At 34.7% G+C, this 27,608-nt stretch overlaps 1 protein-coding gene across 13 annotated transcripts in view; it reads right to left on the bottom strand.

Moving 5' to 3' along the window:
* Window positions 1-5,434: 5,434 nt before the first annotated feature.
* Window positions 5,435-27,608, bottom strand: part of GABPB1 (GA binding protein transcription factor subunit beta 1) — a 63,675-nt gene continuing 41,501 nt past the window's right edge. For 2 of the 13 annotated variants that reach the window (XM_023636927.2, XM_070262893.1), the window contains exons 4-9: window positions 27,237-27,431; window positions 26,065-26,176; window positions 25,566-25,679; window positions 16,271-16,453; window positions 13,290-13,405; window positions 5,491-6,990 (exon numbers count right to left, since the gene is read on the bottom strand). In XM_023636927.2, the coding sequence (XP_023492695.1) occupies window positions 6,838-6,990; window positions 13,290-13,405; window positions 16,271-16,453; window positions 25,566-25,679; window positions 26,065-26,176; window positions 27,237-27,431 (873 nt within the window). In that variant the 3' untranslated portion in view covers window positions 5,491-6,837. 13 annotated transcript variants of the gene reach the window in all.

Genomic DNA, 27,608 nt, shown 5'->3' with positions numbered 1-27,608 from the left:
ATTCAGGAAAGAAATTAGCCAGGCAACAACAAATAAAAGCCTGGAACTCCAACGTCACTGAGAAACTCCACAAAGTATTCTGCTTGCCTGATTAATGGGGGAAGTGTGAACTGGAAATGAAGTGGTGCTATTGTCACCAAGCAAACAAGAGATCTGCTGGAAACAGAGGGATTTACTGGGACTTAAGACAGGAAGCTACGCCATCCAAGGGATTGCTTAGAACTGAGGAAGTGGTTTCATTTTCAACCAGGTATTGAAAGGGGATTTTTGTGCCCATAGTAATGGTATTTTGCCCCTTGAAAAAGCACTGGGTACAGATGTGACCCAGAGCTAAGGTCAGTCTACAAGAGGCTACATGATCGGAGGGAAAAGGAAGGCCAGCTTCATCCAGGAAAGAACCAGCTGTACAAGGAGCAATCAGGCTTAGTTGCTCCCTTGGGAAGGTAGCATGAGGCTAGAGTTGACAGACAGATACTGCCTTCGAACAGCAGAAAATCACACCTTTTTGTCCAAAGGGAGAGGGCGAGGCTGGGATGACTGCCCTTTACATACACCTTCAAGAGAGCTCTGCCTCTCCTACATATTTCCTCAAAACAAACTTGACAAATGTTTACTAGGCACTGACCACCAGGTTTTGCACTTTTCAAACACATTATTTGATTCCATCTTCACGACAACCTAGTGAAAGTCATCTTCTACCTCATCTTTGAGAAACTGAGTCTCAAGGAAATTAAAACACTTGGCTAAAATTACACAAGATAATAATTGAAGGTGCCAGGATTTGAACCCAGGGCTATCTGATCCAATATACCATGTTCTTTCCATCACACCAAGCTGCCTCTCTCAACTTTGTCATCGACAACACCACACCTCTAGGATCAGGGGGCTAGTGAAATTTTAATTTTTGGAGGCTCCGCTAAATGCTCCCAAATGCTTTGCTATACCTCATGTGCAACAGTCCAAACATTCATTGTCCTTTCAAATATAATCCAAAATACACAACTATAAAACATCAAGAGAAAAATTTAGAGCAAGAATTGAAAAAAATAAATGAAGTACTATGTTACATCTTCTAAAAATGGTAAACGTGAAAATTAAATCTTTCACTAATTATCTGGAGAAGCATTGACTGCAAAAAAGGAAATAGTATTTAGCTAAAAGAGAAACAGAATCAAGTTGTAAATGAAAATTTCATTCCACCTTTAAATATAGGCTTCTTGAGTGTTAAACTCACATAAAACTTGGAATTCTCCCCCAGCCTGACCTTGAGTTGCATGTAGTAGACATTTAGGAAATATGTACTAATGAGACAATATAAACAAACCTTTTTTTTTTTAAATCAGACACTGGGAGAAGATATTTACAACTCATACAACCAGTAAAAGATTGGTTTCCAGAAAAATATTGATCTTGAATAAATCAGTAAGAAAAATTACAACCCCCTCAAAAAAACAGCCAAGAACTAGCAATTCACAGAAGAATAACTGTTAATGGACAAGAAACAACAAGGAAAAAATGTTCAACCTTACTAGTAATGGGAAGTGCAAATAATGAGAACAATTTCATATCAATGTAGGGTTGGCAAAAATATTAGTGTGACAATATCAGGTGTTGGTGAGATACAGGGAAATGAGAATTCTCATCACCATTCACTATTCACAGACACTTTAGAAAGCAATTTGACAACGGCTGGTAAAATTGACTACCCTCGACCTAACAATCCCATTTTCTGGGGAAACATAGCACATGTGTGCACATAAGAAGATAACAACATACAACAATGTTCATTACAGTACTATTTGCAATATGAAAAATTGGAAGTGACATATCTGTGTATAGAACAAAGGATAAATAAATATGGTACATTCTTATTTGATTTTATATAATAGTCAAAATGAATTAGATATTGACATGAATAAACGTCTAAAATATTGATGAATTCAAAAAATTAATATGCAGAATGACACACGTATAGAATGACAGTTTCAATAAAGTTTAAGAACTACACAAAACTCTATCATATATTTATGAAATTTGGTATGTAGTAAAAGCATGAAAATGTAGATAGAACAAAACATTTCAACCTCAGGATAGTGGCTGTCTTTTAGGAGAGGGAGGGAAACGGGATGGGGAAGGAGAACAAAGGGACTTTACATCTGTAACGTTCTTTTTCTTAAGAGAAAAGATTTGAAGCAAAGAAGATACATTTAAGGTTTACTAAATTTGGGTGGTAGGTACATGGATGTTGGTTACATTATTCTCTGTGCCCTTCTATATATTTTGAAGTGTTCACTAAAACAACCACAAGAAAACCAAGCATTGAATTGTACTTAACAAAGGTAGTAACATTCTTAATAATTGGCTTGTGTTTGATGCCAAGAGTCTCCATGATACCGGGCACAAATGTTTGGAAGTAGTCAGTTCACTGGCAGAGGGAGAATTATTTTTAAAGAGACTACAAGTTCACTCAAGTGTCAGCATTCCTAATATATGATATTTTTCTACAGCAAAATAAGTGAATGCAATTTAAACTTGAAATAATTCTTGAGAGTTATAAGGATGGTAAGTTTAGAATAATTATGAAAAATAATACAAAAAGGAATGCTTTACTGACTTTTATCTGGTATACAAAAATTATTTTCTTACAGAAAAATCAAGACATTTGAATAATCCACAAAATTCACACTTATAATCCATGTAGTCAACCAGTAGCAAGACTGGAATTGTATTATATAGTACTACATATTTATTTATGTAGAAAACATATTACATACCAACTGTGCACATAAGGTCTAAGCTATTCAAATAAAAAACTGAGCAATTAATAAAGAATAGTAGACAAAATCAGAGAGATTAGGTCAAAATTTTTCCAGGAAGCAAATGGTAGTTTTGTGGCAGTTACAATACTCATCTAAAACTGAAGAGCCCCAGGAGCTGTATCCAAATTATATTCAATGTTTGATTATCAAAGTGAAATTTTTAAATGAGCTCAGGGTATGAAAATGATCAAAAATTAGAAGACCATCTGTATACCTATTTGGAAAATAGTTTTAATAACTCACAAAAATATTGATATCAAAATTTCAACATGAAACAGAAGCATATTTCCAGTGATGATACTGTGTTTTCCACCACAGGTTACAAGAGTAATCTGAGAATGAACTCACAGAGCTTACGTCAAACTGAATCCATGCGCATTGAGATGTTCTCTTCTAAGAGAGAGAAAGCAAATAGCAAACATCATTCAAAACTACAAGAGACTAGCTATCTATAATGAAATCCAAGTAGAGTAAATATTACTTAATGAAATAACAAATGTATTAGTTAGTTCATTCCTAAGTTGATCTGACATGATGGAAGGAGTTATTTATTCAATAGAAGCGAGGTGAATAGAAAGGATTTTTTTTCTATTTGTTATACAGGCCTGAGCGCTAATGCCTTGGGAACCCATCCATATGGACATAAAGGTTACTACAATTGTTTTGTGTCTGAACAGGTTTTTCTTCTTGATACACGTTCAGTCAGTTCTCAAGGTCTTCCAGGATTAAAGCACAAAGGAACTTTATAGCTTTTACCTGGAAGAAACTTTGTAAAGAATACAGAAAAAATCAGTCATATCAGCATAAATCATCCATGAATATGTCTACCAACTCATCACTTCCTCTTATGGGCAAGAGTTTCTTCTAATCTTCAATAAACAATATTATAAATGATCATGTCGAAGAAACACATACTGGCATAGATTTTCATTAGCAATATGTTTGGGATATTTGTATACAGATCTTCTTGTTATAAACAGGTATAGACCAACTTACATGGATTTCACATTTATTCGCTTTTCCCTTTAACTCTGTTCTCTTGAATGTCACAGAAAGTCCCCAACTCCCAACCCTCCACCACATAAACAAATAGTGCAATCCAGTGGCGGAGTAAAAGAAGAGATTAACTACTCTGCCATTCATATCATGAAAGATTGACATAAGAAAAGAATTCTTAAAAGCCAATGAAAACAAATGGCATCACAAGCCATTTGGGGATGTAATTAAGATATGAATAACAAAAAATGAAAATTAGCTGAGAAGTACAGTTCCTGCAGATTCGTCACTCATTAGTCGAGGCTTTCTGAAATCATCACAGGCTCAACCCAGAATCTGTGACCCTCAAGCTCCAGTTACTGTACGCACGGGAAGCGTTAAATCTGAATGAATTAGGCAATCAAGACATCTAACGAGCTCAGTGTCTAGATTGTACATAACCAGTACTATTTCAGATGCATAGGAAAGAAAGCAATTCATTACAAGAAATTAACTCATTAGGCCCTAACACTTAGGGTGTCAGGGATTGATTCTCTTGCAGAACCCTAGTTAAGAAAGGCAGCTCTAGAAGGTATTTGTTCGCAGGTAGATGGAAACAATTAACCATCGATGTGGCAACCTGATGACCTTGAATTACAAAGCCATCATTATGCAGTGAAAACACCGTAAGTGTGAATTTCTGAAAACTTTTAATTTCATTCCATCAGTTCTTTTAATCCTCTGCTCAGAACACCAGTGAGAATGATTAGGATGCAGAGCTTTTCCAGCCCACCTGAAAACAGAAGCTAAAAAGAAAAAGGAAACCCATTTTAAGTTTTAGTCATAAATTCTTATCTAAGTATTGATTTCGTAGTACAGTGAATCAGATGTAGATGATTGAGTGACACAAGTCCAACAAAGCAGACTCTGAAAAAAAGTGAACTTCCCTCAAAAACATCTGAATATCTACCTAATGCTGTTATAGACTTACTCATTTTAAGCACCAATTATTTTCTCCTGTCTATGCCAAATGTTGTTACTATATATTGAATTCTGTCTTGCAACAGGTAACGTGTCTAGCAGAAAAGGAGACCAGAAATCAAAGACGGCATTAAATTAGCTTTCAGAAGCTTCTTTCCAACGCTGTCTCAAGGCTCTTCAGGGCCAGCCTGGGCTGCAAGCAACATTGTACAGAAGTTGCACTCTGGGGTGAACACACTGGCCCTTCTCTGTTCCACCATTGCCTACGTGAGAGCAGCCTGCCCAACACAACAAATCCTATAAATGCACTAAAGCAACAAAGCACAGAGAAAAAGCACCTTCATGCTACCGAAAACACCACCTGGCATTTGTAAATTCCACAGTTTTAGATAATTTAAAGTATGTCAAATTAAATGGGAAATTGATAAAAGGTTTTTTCTCTTCCTTATAGAGTTCTTAAATTTGCCATAAAACCTTTCTAAGAGCTCCCAAACAGCAACTATCAGGCTGATAGTTCACCGATCCTTTTATTACATTAACAACTATACTGATAACTCCAGGGAGAGAACAAATTCCCAAGGCGTTACTTCAAGGACTTTTAAGACACGGTGTGAAGAACATATAATATTTTCACATGGTGGAATATGGCTCTAATACACAGAACAAAAATTTTAATGTGTGAAAATGTGGTCAAAATATAGGTCTACACTGAACATATGTGGAAAAGATATTTAATTGTAAAATAGAAAAGTAGGCCAGAGTACAGTTTTAAGGGTAATTGCTTCTTTATACAGTATAGGTAATCTAGAAGGGTCTTGGGGTTAAACATCTCCATAAAGCAACAAAACATTAAAAAATAAAGCAAGAATAAAGGGCTTGAAGTTATGTTTTACAAAAAAAGAATGAACAGTATGTCAGAGTTTAATGTCCATACATTGTGGAATTCAACAATATTGCGATGAGAATAAGTCATAGCACACACACACAGCTTCACAGAGAAAAGCAAAAGTTACGTTAGACTATCTATAGCATCACTGTAGTACAAAAAGTTCTTGTTCTACATACAAAAGCCATTTTTTTTCCATAAGAATAATATCCTGGGGGGGGAAATGAGTCCATGAAATATTTCAGAAACCCATATGCTTTGAGTTTTCCGAAAACATTATCTTAAAATCCAGTGCCTTAAAGTGCTTTCATGTGGAAATCATGATGGAAGGCACAGAATACAGTTTCACGTCCCCACTATGAAATTTTCAAAAAAGCATAGATTTTGCTATTTGCAATTCAAGTTATCTTGTAAGCTGCTCCTTCCAAGAACATTGTCATTCCAATAAGACCACCTGCTAGCTTACTTAGTTTCGATGACCTACAGAATAAAAGCGTATTTTTTTTCCTAGAACTTTCATCATCTTTGTGGGAAAAATACCTATGCAAGTGATGCATTTTGAAATTATAAAACATGCAGAATATGTACAAACAGAAAGTTTAAAAAATATTTGCTTCATATACATGTAAATCTACTTGGATATAGCTGAAATTGAACAAATATAAAAATTTGCTTTCTAAAAAATGTTTTCAGAGAATCTGAGACAACTTAAAGCTGTACAAAGATTTCCTGGAAGAAATCTTTCTCTTCATATAGAAGTTTACACCTACAGGAGTAATTCCAGCATCAGTCCACCACATAATTATGACACATTTCGTCTAATCAATGATCACCCTTAAAACTGTTCTGTTTCTGAGAAATTAAGGTTCTTACTAAAATCAAAAAGAATTCACAAAAACAGTGGCTTATTGTGTTTTTGGATCTCTTCAACAATCTTTATCAACTCATTTGGAACTGTAAAAAAAAACAAAAACTATTTACAGAATTCAGTTTTAAATACATTTCACAACTTTTAAAGTTTTATGTTACAGGAATTCCGAGCTCATGGCTGAAGTCCAGTTCTCCATCTGCAGTCTCTTCTACCACCGTCTTCTCGCGACTGCACCTGGTTGTGTACAGTTCAAGACTGTATTCTTTCTTGACCAAAAGTGAATTCAAACCATGTGTTCATTGCAATTAAACAGCCTCTTTATTAGTCTGAAGACGAGTCATAGCTTCTAATTTCTGTCTGTAGGCCTCTGCTTCCTGTTCTTTCTTTAGAAGCTGCTGTCGATATTTTTGTGCTTCTCGATTTGCTTCATCCAGCTGTTTCTGAAGAGCTTCTCTCTCCTAATTTAAAAAAAAAAGGGGGGTTGTTTTCAATTTTTGCACAAATACATCATTAACACATACAAGCATGCATCCTGCAAATAAAAAAATCTGTAGTAGCTAAAAGTCGCCACCTATTAACATTTCCTAGACATATTGCCTTTTCAACCAATTCACTAAGAATTAAAGCCCCTAATTTTGGGCTCTACACTGAGATATAGATTACAGTTTCTGATCTCAAGGAAATTACTTCCTAATTAGAAATAAGACTAACATAATGAATCCAAATTTGGTACCTGCACTTTTATACGTACTGCAGAAACTAGTGAAAAGCTCCAAGAAGGAAATATACAACTATACCCTCTTCATATCTCTATCTGTGATGTTTTTATCTAAAGATATAACAATTATAAAACAATACTTATTGAGTACTCATTATATGATTAAACAAGGTGATTTCCAATAACAAGCCTCTAAGATAGACATTATGCCCATTTTATAAATGAGGAAAATGATGCTCAGTGATGACGTTGCTTTCCCATGGTAACACCGTAAGGAGTAGGGTTTATGAGATCCTAATATTACTGCTTCTAAAACCACCCTTCCTCTATAAGAGCAAGCAAGATTCCTCATCCCTAAAATGAAGAGTGCTGATCCAGGTTAGTATTTCCTAAATTATACCATTTTACAAACCAATAAAATACTAATTTCCCTAGTGTGATTCATTATACAGGTACAAAATAATATGTATTAAATTCCTCAAAAAACTGAGAGCTGAAACACAGATCTGGTCCAACGAAAATGGTCTTCTTTCTCTTCCTCCTTACTCCGCCCCTATTCAGTTGCCTCAGGAAAAACAACAAGGGAAAACATTTCAAAGATTCCTTTCCCATACCTCAGTAAGCTCATGGACAAAACCTCAACCTCATTACAGAGGCCCAGGACCTCTCAGTAGGGTGTGGGCTGAGTGTAAGACTATTAATCACAAGAAAGGCCAGATTGACACTGGATAAGACACTCGACCAGAGGGAAGCCAAGGTGAGGAGTCAGCAGCTCGCTGGGGAAGAGGGCAATATGAGGGTCTCTCTCACTGCCTCCTTGACCCTCGTCCATTGTGAACACCAAAAGATGCTCTCCCGTTCACTATGCACAGGGTCCACAACGAGGAGCATACACAATACCCCTGCCTTCCTGTGACCCTGCTCCCTTCTCCACACTGGGAATGAAGCTGGATACAAATTTATTTTTCCCCTAGGTCCACTATATGTGGGAGTGATTGATTACACAAGTAGTCTCCAAGTGTTCCAGTTACACAAAATGTTCAAGTAGAAGAAATGTGCCATCTCCAATTTAAGAAATGCCCGAGTCCTACCCTGTGATCCTTATCTTAGCCCCTTCTTACCCGTAATCTAGGCAAGATGAGAGAGTAGGAACAAGTCAGAAAGGACATCCAACAGACGAGCCTCATGTAAGCAATCAACGCAGTGCCCTGGCAGTGAGCTCTGCAGGACTTTGAGTACACAAAGGGCAAGGGTGGTAGACAGGTGCTGCTTCCCCAGGAGCTAGATCCCCCCTCTGGCAGGAGCGCTCCGAGCCATGTGCAAGTGTTGTAAAATTTTACATGGGCTAAGAAATAAGATCCTTTGATAGCCAAAGTTTTGAATATAGATAAAAACTTCCCCTGATTTGGTAGGAAATATTGGAACAGATTAACTCTAAGGTATCTTTAAGTATTAGCTATTTATTAAAATGTAGAAACAGCCAGGGATTCACAATCATTTCAGAAGATGAAAGCAAACTGAGTGAGGTAAACGGTCTAACAGCGAACACAGTCAAATCCGATTTTCCTTATTGCATAGTTTGATTTCAATTAGTAGAATATATCTTAATATAAATGAAAAGATAGCTCTCTTCTGCCTAGTAGGCCAAGTACAAGATTCATTTTACATCACATTTCTTGAGTGAATCTGTAAAATCTGAAAGACAAAGATCATTAGCACTACTCTTTGAATACATTTAATTCTCAAGAGTGAAAACATAGTTAACACTATTAAAGTTTTTTAAAGTGTTTTCATTTTTTACTTCTCAGGAATGTAAGTATTTGGGGACAGAATCTTTTTGCCATCTCACTTTTCAAAGCAAATGAAAATCTCTAAAAAGTGGAAAGTATCACTTATTTTATTCAACAAGGTCCTTTGTTTCCAAATTTATTTGTCAAATGTTTACTGAACATATATTACAGGCAAGACACTTTCTTAATGCAAACGATAATTTGGCTGTTTCACACATGAATAGTGCAGACTGACAGTTAAAATTTATATTTAAATATAAAATGTCAATCCTATGGCTTTGACCTTCTGCAATAAAAAAGTCTGACATTTTTAAATAAACATACTTTAAACTACTAATATGTAATACATAGTATTGAAGCATTTTTTCCTTTAACAGTCTAACACTGAAGAATTCCAAGAAAAAGAAATTCTGATGATAAGATTTGGTAGCAATAAAGAAGATATGTTTATCTTATACTAAACACCAAACCCAGCAATATATTACTATTACATTAGGCAATGGAATAACAGAGCAAGGAAAGACTTGAGTTTGCTTTTTTATTTTCAAACAAGATTCCTGAATTCTGCTTCAGCTAGTTGCAACTCTCTCTTAACTGAAGTATCATTTTTAACATATCATTTTCTAATATTCAAATTTATTTTATTTTAGCTATTATAAAGCAAACAATCATTATAGTGATTTATCTTCTACCATACCTCAATATAAATTTTAGAAGATAATGATAATAGTAACTAACATCTCCTGAACATTTACCATATGGTCAACACTGTACTGTCCTTCAAATACATTCTCATTTAAACCTTACAAACAATCTGATAACGTAAGTGCTATTATTTTCCCCTTTTTATTGATGGGGAAGACAAGCCTTGAAAGGTTAAATAAATTGACCAAAATCACACAATCAGAAATTTTAAAAACATAATTCAAACCTAAATCTGATTCCAGACCCATATTTTTAACCATTAAATGTTTTTTTAAAAAGAAACTGGGCAGTGTGTGTGAGCTGTTTGTGTGTAAATATCAATTTTCTAACTACCATGGGCCAAATATGATCCCATTGCTATACATAAAATTTTATTGAAATACAGCCATACCCACTCATTTCCAAATTGTCTATGGCTGCTTTCCCACTGTAACAGCAGAACTGAGTAGCAAAACACAGACTATACAGCCCATAAAGCCAAAGATATTTGCTATCTGTCCCTTTACAGAAAAACTTTGCCTACTCCAGCCCTAGAGAAAAAATTTAATCAAAAAGAGATATGACTATAGAAAATTTTAAAACTCTGATAGATCAAAAGGATATCCATTAATAAAAGGAAAACAGAAAAAATTTGCATCAAATCAAATACTGTATAAAGTTTACAGAAACCAATTTTTAAAACAACATTAAGGATCCCAATCTATCACTGAATAGAAGATACAAATACTTTACTAAAAATAAACAAAACTTGCTAATAAATATATTCATCTCTAACCTCTATGGCAAAAACAAAAACATAAAAGTATTTCCTGAATTCACACAACTAAGTAAGTAATAGAGAAAATCTGTAACTCTTAATGCACTAATTACATTTCCTCCCTACCACATGTACAAAGAACAGTTTTAATTTCAATTCAGAATAGGCTAATGTTGTTTATTTACGGAATAAATCCATGAATTACACACTTCTTCCAAAAATATCTTCAATGCAGCAATATTAAGGAATGATAACAAAATGATGCACAGTATTGCAATTTGGTGTCTTATTTATACCTTCCCTCCAAAAAACAAACTTCTTTCATTTCCTATATTGCTATAATGCAGATGTAAAAGCCACAACATTTACAATAAATTTTCTACAATTTAAACTAACTTTTCCAGAGATTACTGATAAACCGCTCCAACGTTAGTTGGAAAACTATAAATACAATTCTTAGCACTTTATAGAGGTCACTCTAGTATTGTGGGGACACATACACAGAGAAAACCCAAACATCTTAGATTCTGTATAATGACTTAATTTTTTAATTCCTTTAGAGCACAATTTCTCCAACTCAGCATTAATGTTTTTGGGCCAGATAATTCTTCACTGGGGAGCTGTTCTGTGCATTATAGGATGTTTAGCAGCATCCCCAGCCTCTACCCACTAAACGTCAGTGGCATTCTCCTAGTTATGACAACCCAAAATGTCTCCAGACATTGCCAAATATCCCTTGGGGTCAAAATCACTCCAGTTGAGCAGCACTGCTGCAGACAAACTTTTTCGGTTAATGTCATAGCTGTCACTTACAAAAGAGTATAAAAGTCTGCTCCCAAGACAATTCTATTGGTCATCTAAGAAAATAAGTTCAAAAGAACCACTTTACATACTATACAAGGAACTGATTACCTGGTTTGATGAAAACAGTGGAGGTCTCTCTTCATTCTACATCCCCAGCCCATCTCTACCGTTTATATTCACTGAATGCTTCACAGTCTTTCTATAAAAGCTCTAAGAGGTCATGCAACCCTGACTTGAACATTTCCGGTGACAGAGAATAAGATTTCCATTACCAGAAAGCTCTAATTACTAAAAACAAAACAAACAAAAACTACTCTTCTTTATACCAAGCTAAAACTCCATCTCCCTGAAGTTCCATCTCTTTGGTTCTAGGTAATTTATATTCCTCAATTCATACTTTCCTGTTATTTGCAATTATTCTCCCTGGTCTCTGAAAGACTTAAGACAGGAATCAGGCTGAACTTTGAGGAAAACAGCAACTCTCACTGGTTGTTAGGTAAATAAAGGTACAGGCTGTACATTCATTGTTTTAAAAATATAACTTGTTGAGTAAGTTTATGTTTAATAAAAATTCAAGTAATTTAAAAATAATGTTTTATTAAATAGTTAAAGCAAAGTACATACATGACAATTTTTTTCATTTTATATGCCAAAAAAAAAGACTGTCTGACATAGAAAACAGTATTAAGAAGATTATTAAATAATAAGTATACTGATAACTGTTCGATAGAATACACTGTCAGTTTGTGGGCAAGAATGTCAATGTATCAAAGATCACTTTAAATTCTGAAGAAATAAAACAACTCACCTTCAATAATTAAAGTCACAATTTTACCAAACATTCAGGTTAAACCGTGAGTCAGATTTTTTAAATTTAATAATGTATTCTTTGTGATTGTGGCCAAAGATGTACCAGTCTTACATTTAAATGAATTTGGGAAAAGATATTTTCTAACTGTCCTTAGTCAGAATTATGCTGTCTTTCACTGACTTTTTTTAAATCCTCTCTTTTCTATGATAACAAAAACCTTAACAAAGAATTCCTAAATATTCACCAACATTTACTATTCACATATATCAGATACTATAAATACGTGTATATGAGTATGCTGACTTTTTCAGTTCTCATAAAAACCTCAACATGTGGACATTGTTATCCTAAATTCCGATTTGGGAGAAAATAGAACTGAACTCAGAAAGGTAAGATAATTTGCCTCAAAGCTAACAGGGGCAAGAGGTGCAATTCACATCCAGCTCATTTAATTTCAAGTCCAATGTTCTTCACAATGCAATTGCTCTTTCAAAGTTATTCCAGAATAACTTTATTTTCATTTGATTAAGTTAATATCAAATTCAGGAGACAATTTTATTTACAGTCATGTAAGAAAAAACCTGTGAGATAACTATGGTTTGATTACACTTACAAACTAGTTTGGGAGAGGAAAAAAAAGTAGAATCCTATCAACAGCTAGTCTAAATTAATTTAATTTCCTTATAGGACTTAACAGTGAAATAAGCAGATATCTACAGCTTTTTAAAAAATAACAGTCAACAAACAACAACCTTCTTGAAGAGGATCCTACAGGCCAAACAGACATTTGCACTTCACTTTTGAAAGAAAAAATTTTTTTTAGTCATTATATAATGACATTTCTTGTAGTGACTTGTGAGAATGATGTATGTAAGTTTAACAGAAAATAAAGGATGGAATGCAAGAATCAAAGACATTCCAGTGTTACCATGATGACAGACTTTGTTAAAAACAAATTCTTCACTCATTCATTCATTCATTCAATATTTATTTATTGAGGGCTTGCTATATGTATAAGGCAAAAAATTAGACAAAATAATACTATATACTTTCATTCTGTATCAAAACAACACTGTCAGTAATAAATATAAAAGACAAAAAAAAAAAAGAAAAGCGAAATGAATTTATTTTGGATGACTGCAGCAAAACACACCGGGTAAAAGACTCCTTACTTCTATTTCTGCAGATTCCACCCGGTTTTCAATTATTTCGATACATTGTCTCTTAGCTGGTGGTTCTTCACTTATAACAGTTTCTTCAGCAATGTCTGTTGCTGGTACTGTTAATACTAAAATAAAAAAATGTACACATTACTTCATTATCAGATAGGTTTAGTAGAAATAAAACTATATCTTGACACTGTTGATGCAACTCATCTAAAATAAATATATTCTAAAACAATAATTTCAAAACATTGATTTGCTTTTTATGATGATGTCCATACTTGTCTTCACCTTCATGCTTTTTTAGTGAAAACTACTTGTTGTTTAAAGTACCTACTTATTTTTAAAAGTTTTATAGATAGATGTTCATCCATATGGCTCAAAACTGAAACAATAAGCATATTTTGAGAGGTTCCACCCCATTCCCGCTAACACAGATTATCACTTTTGCTGGTTTTTTGTGTATTGTTTTTGTGTCACTTTATGTAAAAACATGAATATACATTCTCATTTTTCTCCTTCTTACGCAAAAGGTAGTATACTTCACAAAACATACATTCAAACATACATATAATAGCTACATTGTTCTGCATCTGCTTTTTTCACTCCGTATATCTGGGGCATCTTTCATCAGTAAGTAGACAGCTTCCTTTTGTTTAGCTGCATAATGCTCCACTGTGTGGACACACCGTTATGAATGTTGTTTATAAACTGTGTTGTTCTACTCAGTTGCTGGACTTTGTCTCCATTTTTACTATCTCTTCATAGAAATGTAAATATTTTCTATAGATGGAGACTGTCCTTGCTCTGCACAACAGTACAGGACCATGAAAACGACTGTCAGCTGAAACAATGCAAAGCAATCTGAATAATCAATGGGAGACATTACAACTGTTCCATGGCCTTTAAAGTTTTCTGTCAAAACATTAAAAACTCTATCACTAGCATTTATAAATATAAACAGAAATGAAAAAATAGTAAAATTAATATTTACTTAGTACGATGTAATTTAAACCAGTAGAAATATTGAGAATTAAAGTGGTTTACTTCTTCTCATTCATATCTTATTATGTTACACTTATAAATTAACTCAAGAAGAACTGAGAACCTTCTATCTGTTTCACTGGACTGTCTCCATAGTCTATATATTCATGTCAGTTACACATTTTTAAATTATGGAGGCTTTCAAAGTTTATTTTAATATCCAGTAGGTTCCTCTCATTGCTCTTCTTTTCCAGAGTTTTCCTTATTCTTCTTCTTCTTCCCTCCTCCTCTCATCAATATAAACTTCAGAATGTGTTTGGCTAATTCCAGAAACAGAACTGTTGGTCTTTGTTACAGGCTGAATTGTGTCCCCCTCAAGATTCAAATGTTTAAGTCCTAACCCCTGGTACCTCAGAATGTGACTGTATTTGGAGATAGAGCTTTTAAATAGGTAAAAGGTAAAATGAGGTCATTCGAGTGGGCCCTAATCAGTATGACTGGTGTCCTTCTAAGAAGAGGAGATTAGGACACAGATAACACACACAGACTGAGGGACAACCATGTGTGGACACAGCAAGAAGGCAGCATCTGCCAGCCAAGGAGAGAGGGCTCAGAAGAAATCAAACCTGCTGACCCCTTGATCTTGGACTTCAAACCTCCAGCACTGTGAGAAGTCATATTTTTGTTGTTTCCGTCACCCAGTCTGTGGTCTTTTGTTATGGCAGCCATAGCAAACGAATACAGCCTTTTTTTCACACCACATTATGGTTATAAATGAACTCAGGAAGAACTGAGAGCTTTATGACAGTGAGTCTTCCCATCCAAAAACATGAGTTTCCTTCCGTTTGTTCATCAAGAGGTCAGTTTGTCTGTATGTTGTCAAGTTTTGGAAACAATGTTATAGCTGCTTGATACAAATACTTTGAAAGTTTCCTTCTTTTCTATATAATTAGAATTAGTTCTTCAAAGCTTTGTGAAAGCAGCTGGGCCTGATCCAAACCTTGGACCAGCTATCCACAGAAGATTTCCACAGAACAGGAGAGAAAGCCCTCCCAGGCTTCAGAGGCCAAGGGTTTCCTCCTCTACTGCTACGACGAGACTCCTTCCTTGAGACCTGCTCTCTGCACTGCCATACCGCCTCCATCACTCTAAACTAAACCCGGTTTAGGAGAACTTCTCCCTCTAGCCCTTCCCTTCCCCAATTCCTTCACTGGCCGTGAAGAGGTATGATCTCTGTAATCCTACTCATTTTCTAATAGGTTATGTATGTGCACAATTTTTTTTTGGGGGGGGGGGGACTGGGTGCAGAGGGATGCTTGCTCAGATGGGAACTTTCTGCACCTTCTCTTTCTTCTTCCCCCAGTACTCATACACTACTCTATCTCAGCCCTACCTGCAGCACTTCCTACTCAGACTGGGCCCTGCCTTGCTGGGAGGGTATATTTATTGCTGATTTCTGAGCTCAACCCCATTTCTCTTCTTGATGCACCATTGTAGCTTTCCATGAAGGTTCTCTTGCCCTGGCTGTAATGGTCTTAGACGTTTTAGAGCACTTAAAACATGGAATTTTGGGGTTTTTTCAGCCTTTTAGTTTCACCAAAAACACAGTTGGGGCTTTTGTTTCAGCCATCTTATTTTATTACTCTCTGGATTTTCAAGAGGGAAAAAATGAGGAAATTATCAACAAAAACTGCTAAAAGTCGTAACCATGTTCCTGTTATAAGTCCTAAGTTCAACTTCTTTTTAAGTAGCCTCTTCTTACATGGTATTTTTTAAAAGCCCATATGATACCTGAATTGCACTAAGTGGCCTACAAAATTATTGTCCAATGCTGACTTTGAATTATTTACTTAAGTTCCTTTTCTAACCAAAATAAGGCAATTAAGTCTATTGTAAAAAGTTACAAAAACATAATTTAAGGCAAAAATAAATGCTTTGAAAAACATATCACAATTTCCAAAGAATTGAGAATAAACACAAACTTTATGTAAATGTCTACTACCAACCTTGTTGTCCATCTGGCATGGTCACAATGATAGGCTGACCTATTCCACTGGTTGGAATGGAGTGCAAATTTCCAAGCTGAATTCCATCTGTAACTATTGTGATGACTTGCTGACCCCCTGAACTAACTACTTGCTGAATTGCACCATCCACAGATTCCGCAGTAACTACTTCCTCCGTAGCCACTACTGGAAAAAAAAAATACATATGTAAAAATCAGTGAACATATATAAAACTATGAACAGAAGTTTATTTTTGCTTTGCTACCTTTGCTTTCCCTGCTTCTTTCTTACACAGAAAAGCTTTTACATGGTTTTTAAATTCAGTCTCCAGCAGTGCTGTTCATATCTATGTAAGTAGTTGAGTGTAAGTCCCACAACTTACAATGTGTGTTCCAACTATCTAGGCATGTGTGCGTTTAAACAAACAATTTCTCTTCATTTAGTTACATGAGGTACAAAATTTATAAAATCTCCCAAGGTCACAGATATGACAAAAGTTACACTTGCTTAATAAAATTCCACAATCCCAAAGAGAATTTTGTATGTGTTTATTTTACATTTACATATAAGTCAATATACATTTCTATATCCAATGAAACATGGAAATTTATATTTTTCAAGTATACAGAATAAACAGTATACCCTTTTTGGATCGTATGAGCAAGGGTTGCCTTGATAATAAGTGACACACAGATCTGGTACTGTATGACAGTGAATAATCCAATATATTAACAGTTACATAAATAAAATCCAAAACTGTGCTCTTAATATTTTATGAGAGGCTCACAGAGGATTCTAGCATTTGAAAACAGCATCCCTGGCCTTGCCTGGGTGAGGAAATAACAGGTTAATACTGCCAAAATCCTTTCCCACAGGCAATTATATGCCAAAATACTGATCCCAAAAGACATACACAGGAACGTTCACAGCAACTTTACTCCTAACAGTCAAAAACTTGAAACAAACCAGATATCTATCAAAAGTAGAATGGATAAATAAACTATGGTAGATTCATACACTGGAATACTACACAGCAATTGAAGTGACTAAATGCAAAACATGGATGAATCTGACAAACACCATGCTGAGCGATGCAAATCTGACACAAAATATATACTGAGCAATGATCATATAAGAGTGATCACTTTGTGATTATACTTACTTACGATCTACACAATTTTCTGTGTGTATGCTACACTTCAATAAAAAAGCATCAAAAGGAATAACAATAGTAATGGATTATAACAAACTAAATTTTAAAAATCCATTATTCAAAATAATACTTCATGACAAAGGAGAGAAAGAAGGAAAGAGGAAGGATCTTCTTTATAGAAGAAAGACATTTAATTAACAAAATAAGAAAAATTACCATTGTAACTTCCAATGTAATAATTGATTCAAGCAAAGATCGCTAATGGATGTTAAAACCACTGGGGAAATGTTTAAGGGAAACAAGATATTCAAATGTTTTCAAAGTATCACACCAAAGATTAGTATTAGTTACAAAGGGCAATATGTGCCTAAAAAGAACTGGCAGTTTCCACTGTCGCCAAGCGGTCTTCATCAGGATGGCATGATATTATGCGCCTCCTGATGTGATGTAATGGGAGATGACAAATGTCACTTGTGTTTTTCCTGGAAATGTTTGACCTTAATCTAATTATTAAGAAACGAATGTGGGTGATTCTGCAAACAACTGGCTTAGACTCTACAAAGATTTCAATATCATAAAGAACAAGGGAGGCAGTAGGACTGTCCTAGATTGGGGAAGACTAAAGAAATATAATATACAATGTGTGAATTTTGATTGGATCCTGGATGAAAAACAAACATTTATAAAGGACATTTTGGGATAACTGAGGAAACTTGAAGAAGGACCATAAGTCAGATAATGTTACTAAATTAACGTTGATGTTTTTAGGAAACAGAACTGGGAATATGTAGGAGGCTACCCTTGTTCTTGGGTGATACATGCTAAAGTATGTAAGGATGAAATGTCATGATGTCTGCAGCCTACTTTCAGATAACTTGGCAAAATAAAAGTGTGTGTGTGTGTGTATGTGTGTGTGTGAACATGCAGGTGTGGCAAGATGTTAACAGCTGGTGAATACAGATGAAAGTTAAGGTATAAAGTTCATCCTCTAATTTTTCTATGGGTTTGAAAACTGTCATGGAGGCTGGCCTGGTGGCACAGTGGTTAATTTCACACACCCCACTTCAGCAGCCTGGGGTTCACCAGTTCGGATCCCAGGTGTAGACCTATGCACCGCTTATCAAGCCATGCTGTGGCAGGCGTCCCACATATAAAAAAATGGAGGAAGATGGGCACAAATGTTAGCTCAGGGCCAATTTTCCTCAGCAAAAAGAGAAGGACTGGTGGTGGATGTTAGCTCAGGGCTAATCTTCCTCAAAAAAAAAATTTTTTTTAAATTAAAAAATTAAAGAAAAGAAAACTGTCACAAAAAATGTTTTAATATAACCAGGTCTGAGAAAAGAAATGGCATAAAAACTATTTATAAATGATATGGTTTTTTAAGGTATTATTTGACACAACACTTTACAGAAAGTTTAAAGAAATAAAACCATTATCTCCTAAAGTCATGCTACAATTCAGACACATAGTTCCTCTGAAACATGCTAAGTTGCTCCCAACTCCCAGCAGAACACCAGGGACATCAACGACCACAGGATTTACTAAAGACGGAGAGGCCCTAAACATATGAACTCCTTTTTTAAAAAAGGCAAGATAAGTACTGAGACCCTAGTTTTCAAGGATGTACTCATGGCAACAGGCCTGGCTGTAACTGTTACTGTGTTATTTGGTAATCAAGGGTCACAATACAAATCACAGGAGATGATACTCGAAATGCAAACAACCTTTATGTTTTGAGTTCTCTCATTTTTGTTTGTCTTAAACTATGATTAGGTTATATCACCAAGCACTTAAGAAAATTTCAGGATGATAATTATAAAATGAAATGTAAGGCATTAGATAGTAATATATTCAACAGAACTACTAAGGTTTTCAAACACATTAACTATTCCTTTGATTTTTTTAAAAATATCCATATGAAAAAGAAATGTTCACTCTGGTTGAATGCTAACAACAAGTAGTAAGTATTTTAAAGCATAATCATATGAAAGAAATTTCTGAGATCACACAGAATCAAGGCATAACTCAAGAACTTTCATCTTTGCACTATTTGCAATGACTGTCATTAAAATAATAGAGTTCTTGCCTTTCATCTAAAAAGCTTTCTTTCTAAGTGTGCTTTCGTAAGGAATTTAAGAAAAAATTATAAGGAAATCAATTATGTAAGAAGACAAAGTGCCTCACAGAAATCCTAAGAACAACCCAAGAGTGAAATGTTGAAACACGTAAGAATAAAACAGAAAGCCTAAAAACTTTAAAAAGAGTGTTATTTAAAAAATATACTCACATGCACACACACACATACAACACACACACACACACACATATCTCCAAATGTAAAACCCCTGGATAAAAAAATAACTGTAATAAACATTCACTGATCTAATTTAAGTCAAGTTGTAATATACAAACAGCCTAGATAATCCACAGCATCTTTGAAAATATGAGATGTCTTGTTCAGCATGACTTCTGAATTATAATGCCCCAAAATTCAAATAAGACAAGAAAAAAACTCTCTTTAACATGTTCTAAAAGATTAAAATTCTATATATAAATATTTCAACAATAAAATAGAAACTATGCTTATTGAAGAAAAAATAACATTTCAAAGGTATTATGCCTGCAATTGAACCTGAAATTAAAAACACAAAAGCAAAAACAAAACAATCTTATGAAGCCCAGTAACTTACCCCTTAAAGCTAATTCACTTGCACTGCTCTATTTTAAGAAAAGATGGGAAAAACAATGTGCAAAGGGGATCTGCTTCAAATTTCATTATTAGGAAAAAGGAGGGAGACAGCCATCACTCACATTACACCTTTGTGAAACCTACCTTATTAACAATTGGCAGAAGTTGCTCTAAAGACAAAAAGAAGGGTGGTCATAGATGTCTATTTAATCAAGGAATTATATAGCTGGGCCACAACGAAGAATAAGGCTAAGCAAAGCAAAACCAATATATGACTGCAAGCTAGAGCCATAAAACAGCGTTTAGTTTCATGCACAGGAAAACATACTACGAGAACACTTCAAATACGGATGTTTCAGGAAGATGCTTGTTTTTTTCCAAAATTAGTGAAATGAGAGCATAAGAAAAAAATAATCAAGTATATTTTAATGGAACCTCTACAAATCTTGACAATCAAATGAAATGTTCAATTGTGCCTAAACACATAGAACTTGTACATTATTGTCTGATGTCCAATCTCCTACCTGGCTAGGTAACTACTGTGACAAATGAACTAAAGCAAAAGAACCCAGAGACCAATGAGAAAAAAGGGGCCAAAACTAGACTGCAAATTAGACTAATTTGGTACAAGAAGACAAAATATCAGTCAAAAGAAAGGGCAAAAGAAAAAAGTCAAAACGTCAAAAAAAAGTTAAAAGAAAAAAGTTTCTAAAATTATCAAGCGTAATGATGGCAACTTTCAGCAAATACAGTAGTTACTTACTTCACTTAGAGGTAAATTAAAAGATGAAGATACATATTCCCTTAGTTTAACTAGGTAACCACACTTAGTTCCCTGAAACAATTCATTTTTTCTTTTTTTTTTTTTTTTTAGAAATAGAGATCGGTAATACCTTCTTTAAATCACAATTTTATCAATGCTCAATATTCAGCACCTGTTAGAGATACAATTTCACAGAAACTCCTATAATCTACAAAAACTTAAAGAGGCACATAAATTAGAGGTAAGTAAACCTTACTAGGTCTATAGACTGTTGGCAGTGAATAATTCGTCAGCTTTGTCTTATTTTTAAAGTACTCAACATGATTAACATTCTTCTCATCTCAATATGAGAAATCTCGCCTTGATAGTCAGTGTCACATTGTTGTTTTAATTATATCCTAATTACCTGAAGCCTGCTCCTTAATTATTCAACTCTTGAAAAGATTAAGTAGCAGGCATCCAGATATATTTAACTACTAAAGCTACTAAGAAAGGCATTCCTCTCTCCCACCTTTCCCTCATTAGAGATTCACCTATGCACTCCATAAAGAGTTGAATAAATATTCCATTACACATAAAAATGAAATAATTAAGAAATATATTTTATTCAAGCAAACCTTTCTGTAGTATACTTATAATCTTTAGGTATTTACTATACCCAACTTAGTAATAGTGAGAAACAGACCTTTTAAAATTTAGTCAAATTCTAAAACTTCAGTGTGCCATCAGAATCGTCTTTGGGAGCAGGTTAAAAATAAAGATTTCAGGGTCCCAAACCTACTGAATCAGAACCTACTGGGGTAGAACTAGGGCAAAGGTATTGTCAAGAAGGTGATTCTGATTCACACGAAGTGTAAAAACTCTGTTCTTGTTGCCATTGTATTAGTTCAAATCAATTGAGAGGAGTTCAAATTAGTAGAAAACTTGAATTACAGAAAATTTAAAGGAACACAGCCTTCTAATCATTGGGTACATAAATTAACAAGATAATTCCCAACTATTTTCAAGCAGTTCTACTAGTTTGTTGTAATAATGTAAAAGAGAATGACAATTATTGTATTAATGTTTGAGCTGCCTGTTATTTCCCCTGAATTATTCCACTCCAAAATTCTGAACAGTTTTAAACAAGTATTTTGAAAATTGCGTATGCATACTTTCAGAAGCTGTAAATTTTTTCACTGATTTATTTCCAAAATGAGTAAGTTAATTTCATGTATCAAAAGACAGTTGTGGGAAAAAGAAAAAAAAAAAAATAGGGCCAGCACCGTGGCAGAGTGGTTAAGTTCTCACTCTCCGCTTCAGAGGCCCAGGGTTTCACCAGTTTGGATCCTGGGTGCGGACACGGCACCGCTCATCAGGCCATGTTGAGGTGGTGTCCCACATGCGACAACTAGACCGGACCCACAACTAAAATATACAACTATGTACTGGGGGGATTTGGGGAGGAAAAGCAGAAAAAAAAGAAAAAAAGATTGGCAACAGTTGTTAGCTCAGGTGCCAATCTTTAAAAAAAAAAGAAAGACAGTTGTATCCTCCCTTAAAAATAAGTAATTGGCATTTTGATTTATGTATCACCTTCTTATGAGTTTGCTGAGTGTGAGTCAGTCTCTTACATCAACTCAGGATATACTAATAAAATATTTCTGAAACCTCAAAGCTGAAAAGCAAATCATGGTCAATGGTCAGTGACAGTCTCTGTCTCTTAACTCAGATGACTTCTTGGAGAACAAAATGAGATAATGCACGGAAAGCACTCAGCATGGTAACAAGGACAGGGCAAGAACCCAATAAATACTGACCATTATTTTTCTATAATTCATTATGCCAAATTCAATTTATGGCTAATATCAATTGTTTCAGCATCTTTTTTTGGCCTGGCCTGGACCCCGATAGAGCTAATGATTATTTAATACAGCTATGCACATTAGCATAGGCCTATGGGCTCAGGAAGGGAAATCAATAATTCTCAACAAAACCAGTCATTTAATAAAAATGAACATGAGCAACAAACTCTTCAGGGTATAGTAAGATATCAAATTATTTTTCTATACTTCTACTAAAGAGATAAAGAATCACGAAAATTATGCATAGAGATTTTTAAAATGTAATCAAACAAGTTAAATACTTGGAAAAATAAAGGTTTAGGAGGAAATAATAAAACTGGAAATATTTACATGAAAAATACTAGTAAAGAAGCAATTCAGTGAGACATTGGAATCCTCAAACATTGATAATCTGCAGTTATTCTTGCTCGTAACATCAAGAAAAGACAGAGGTATCACTTGGTTTCACAGTGAAAGCATTGTAATAGACTGATTTCCTTTATGAGGTTCTCATTGGACTAACACTAGGATTTCTTTTCTATGTCAAAGACAGCCCTAATGTAATTATGAAGGCGCTATTTAAAGCCATGGCTCCCAAGTGAAATGGCATGGTAACCTAGACCATCAGCAGCACCTTCCCTCTATCTATAGGACCATGTCGGCCAGCCAGACTCCATCTCACATGCGGTCCATCTGCTGCTACATTCTGGCTATTTGGTATCCAAAAGATGTGTTTATTGTACTACCCAGCTAGTAAAAGAAAAGAAAATGAGCAGTACCAATTAGTGTACCGATAGTTCTTATATTTTGGTTCTCAATCATTTCAAAAAGGGCAAAATATGAGCACAACATTTATTTTAACAAATAGCTTCAACAGATGCACCTCAGGAGTAAGAGTAGGAATAGTGATGCTTTTGTTTGATATGAGACAAAATTATAACTACACAAATATTTATTCCTATCACAAATCAAATTATAAACATTCTAGAAGAGACCAGTACACTGATCACCTAAAGAAACTGCATAGAAGAGCTAGTATATCATATGGTCACAAACACACAACTGGGAAATCAGTCAGACCTTGAGCACGAACCTCCCTTCACCTCTTAACAGCCATGCTACTTTGGGCAAAATTATTTAACCTCCACAAATCCCAGTTTCATCATATATAAAATAGGAGTACTACTTTATTTCCCAGATCCTAAGACGTCCCTGAACAAATATATATAAACATTTCTAAAATCAGGATGAGTCTGACAACTGATGTTAAAAGAAACTGGACAATCAAGAGGCAGAGAAATAATTTGCCTGAGCACGTGCAAAGCATGTGAGAAGATATTTCTTTATTTGATTACACACCTCGGCTGAGTTGTTTACACTGGAGGCAATGTACTCACCTGAACTTTAACTTAATTCAAGCTCTTCAAATATCTTCTAAAAGATTTCAACTATGATGTAGCAATGAAGTGAAAAATTGTGCTCACAGAAGACTGTAAGTCACACGCAATAAAAGTCAATTGAAATTACTAATTCTCTCAGACTAGACTGTGCATAACATTTTCAAAGGTAGAAGTTAGAGAAGTTTTCATGACCAATTCATAGACCCAAACATCTAATATCAAAAGATGCATCTGATTTCAAGAAAAGTTCTTTAATTTTCAGAGATGTGTACTTTAAAGACAAAAAATTTATAAATGTAACCAAATAGAAACCACCAATAAAATTAATATTCTTTGATATGCTAATGCAATTACAAAGTCGCTAAAGAGATCCAGGCATAGGTTATAAAAGCAGCAAGTCAAAATGACGATGCACATTACTGCTAACGGCCAAAAGTGATTCAGAAAAATCTTAAGACTCCCAAATATAAAGGCTTAGATTCAAACACTGATTATGATGCTGAAGAAGCTGGAGAATGGATAAATCTTTATTACCAGTAGTTAGTAAAGAAAGGGAAAGAGAGAGAGAGAGAAAGAGAGAGGCAGGTCTTTCAATCAGCAGTACCTTAAACAGTCGTATCCAGTAACATCTACCTTCAAACTTTTTGGTGAGGATTAAATGACATCATAAGTAAAACTTTTACCACAGTGCATAGCACAAACAGCAAGCATTCAATGAATTGTTGTGGTTATTATTATCGATCACACTTTGAAAAATCACATTTAAATAATGAATGATCGAATTTTTACTTTTATTAGCATTGGTCCAAATTTAATGGCTTAAACTACTGTTAGAAGAATATTTTTATGGACTTTAATTTCCTAACTGAAAAAATATTTACTTACAGAATAATTACAGCAAGAACTATTTTGGTTAAGTATATACAGGTAACCTTATCTAACCAGCTATTGATACTGTTTGTCATCATTTAACATCAGGTCATCCTTTAATGGTGGTGTTGGTATGCTATTTCTTAGTTATGTCAGTCATTAAGATTTTATGTCATTCTAATAGAACTGACAAAAATTAAGTGTTATGAAAAAGACAGCAAGTTCATATATTTATCTACTTTATACAGAAAGTCACAGACAAGTAAAACAAATGCCAAACTGGGTACACAGACATGTTTTCTGTGAACCACACAGTCTGTTTTTTATTTTAATTAAACTTAATTTTAATTGATAGCCAAGATTTAATATTCTTTTAAGATCCAGATTTTGTGCTTCCCATGAAAAAACAGAATCTGGCAACATTGAGCATGTGACTTTACTCAGCCCAAGCTGAGCAGCAGACGCCCTGCCCTGCCCCACTCCCCGCAGATGGCCGTAATCTCGACCCTGCCCGCTGAGGCTTTAGATTACTTCCTGGCCTTCGTAACTATTTCTATCCCCAACTTTTAATGTACACATCTGACTTGTTTTTCTAACCTGGAGTTTCTGAAGAATTGGACAATGGAGCAGATGCTTCAGCTAAGGCAGCTAATGTAGCTAATACTGATGTAGAGGAGTTTCCAAACTGAACAGCAGATACACCCGTTTCATCTATGAGAAAAGAGAAAATAGACTTGAATTTTTAAGAAGCTTAATCTAATGCATTTTCTGTTATTCTATTTTACCTTATCCAACCATTAAATAAAGCTCGGATAATATTAGTTTCGTGAAAAACAAGCTTGGATACCATTAGTTACTGAAACATAATATTGCAATATGTTTTGCAATATCAGCTTTCTTTAAATTATTTTGTCTCAGAATTTTTTTCTGCCAATTATACCAAAGAAAACCAATGTGGCTGATATAATCTTACCCTCATTCTCCAACAGTCCTTTCTTAAAAGGAGGAATACCTACTAGAGCATAAAATCCCAACAGCTATCCTATATGCATCTCAATACCTGTTGCCTTGGATGAATGTTCTGAAGATACCAGACCTGTTAGGTTCACCACCCCGCCAGGTCCAATGATAAACTGCGGGGTGGCAGCATGTATCGTCACAGTGTCGGGACTCTCTGGGTTTGTGTTGATTTGGTTCTGCATAGCGATCTAGGGGACAAATCACAAAGCTTTCAGAATTATAACCAGAACATACAGCACAGACTCTCAATGTAGTACAAACACAAATATAAAGAAGCATCCTCTAATTTAAGGAGAATCATCTTTATGGTCTACTGAGAGTACAGAGGGGAAATCACAGGTATGAATTTATATCCTAAGTTCCCCTTTTAGGTAAAGCAGCAAAATCCTGTGAGAGGAGAAACAGGTGCCTGAAAGGCTTTTACAGAACACAGCTGAAAGATATGCTGCTGCTCTATAACTACAGAAATTAAATTAAACTACTTCTTCTATATTCAGCAATATATAACCCAACATATGTAAAGCACCTCCTTCCCAATGAACTATTCTCCATCTTCAACTCCAGCCCCTAAACTGCACTCCTAGGAGTAAAAGAATTGGAAGAGGCATGGCAAAATTCATTTTCCTGAACATATAACACCTTTTAGGTGACTGGCTGAAGTCTGATAGCGTCAGATGGTCTAAGAGAAGAAGAGTTCTACTGGGAAGGAGAACAAGAAGACAGGCGAGAAGAGGCAGCAAGTGAAGAAGAGAATTTACACCAATGTTGTTTAGCTGAGGAGAATATTGGTTATTAGAAAAACCTGCCCAAAGCCATAAATAACTATGCTTGCAAACAGATTCTTTTCAGCATGGTGAAAAATAAAAGAAACCAATCAAATGACAGACTGCATCACTCAGGGGACGTTATTATGGTTGCTAAAAAATTTTTTCAGTGGACGTTTAAAAGACTTTGAAAAACCACATGGTATTCAAATATGCATAACAAAAAATTTAATAGAATGTCTAGAAGGGGAATTCAGGAACTTAACAACACAGAAAGTAATCACCTTATCTAATCTTCTAATGTTACATACAAAGACTATGGTCTTACAATCAGGAAAACAAACAGTAATGAACAAAGAAGTGAAAGAGGAAAAGGCCTGTCCAAAACAACCAAGTCAAAAATGAAAAGCTATAAGCTAAATAGTTCAAATCACCCAAAAGACAGAGATGCTTTTATTTTCTTAAATTAAAAGTCAAAAGTTACCTGTAATATCTCTGCTAAATCTTCATTCCCATTGTCTATTGAAATATCAAACGCAGTTTTACAAAATTTACTTTGCGTGTGTACATCAGCACCATATTTGATTAAAAGTTCCACCACCTCTTGATGATTGTGTTCTGTGGCCCAGTGTAGAGCTGTCATCTTTAACATGTCCTTTGCATTGACATCAGCACCATGCTATAAAAATATTTCAAAATAAGAGATTTCTAAACTATGAAATATAAAGAATTCTTAATATGAAAATAGTAACCACCATGCTTTAAAGCAAGAATCTGCTACTAACATAATCAACTCTTTAGTTTTTTGTGTTGAATAATCAATATGTCCAGGAATCACCATATATCTGTCACTTAG

Source organism: Equus caballus, chromosome 1, assembly GCF_041296265.1.
Source record: "Equus caballus isolate H_3958 breed thoroughbred chromosome 1, TB-T2T, whole genome shotgun sequence".
In the NCBI taxonomy this organism is placed as follows: Eukaryota; Metazoa; Chordata; class Mammalia; order Perissodactyla; family Equidae; genus Equus; species Equus caballus.
The sequence above is the reverse complement of the archived record's forward strand: the minus strand, read 5'-3'. Positions and strand labels throughout refer to the sequence as shown.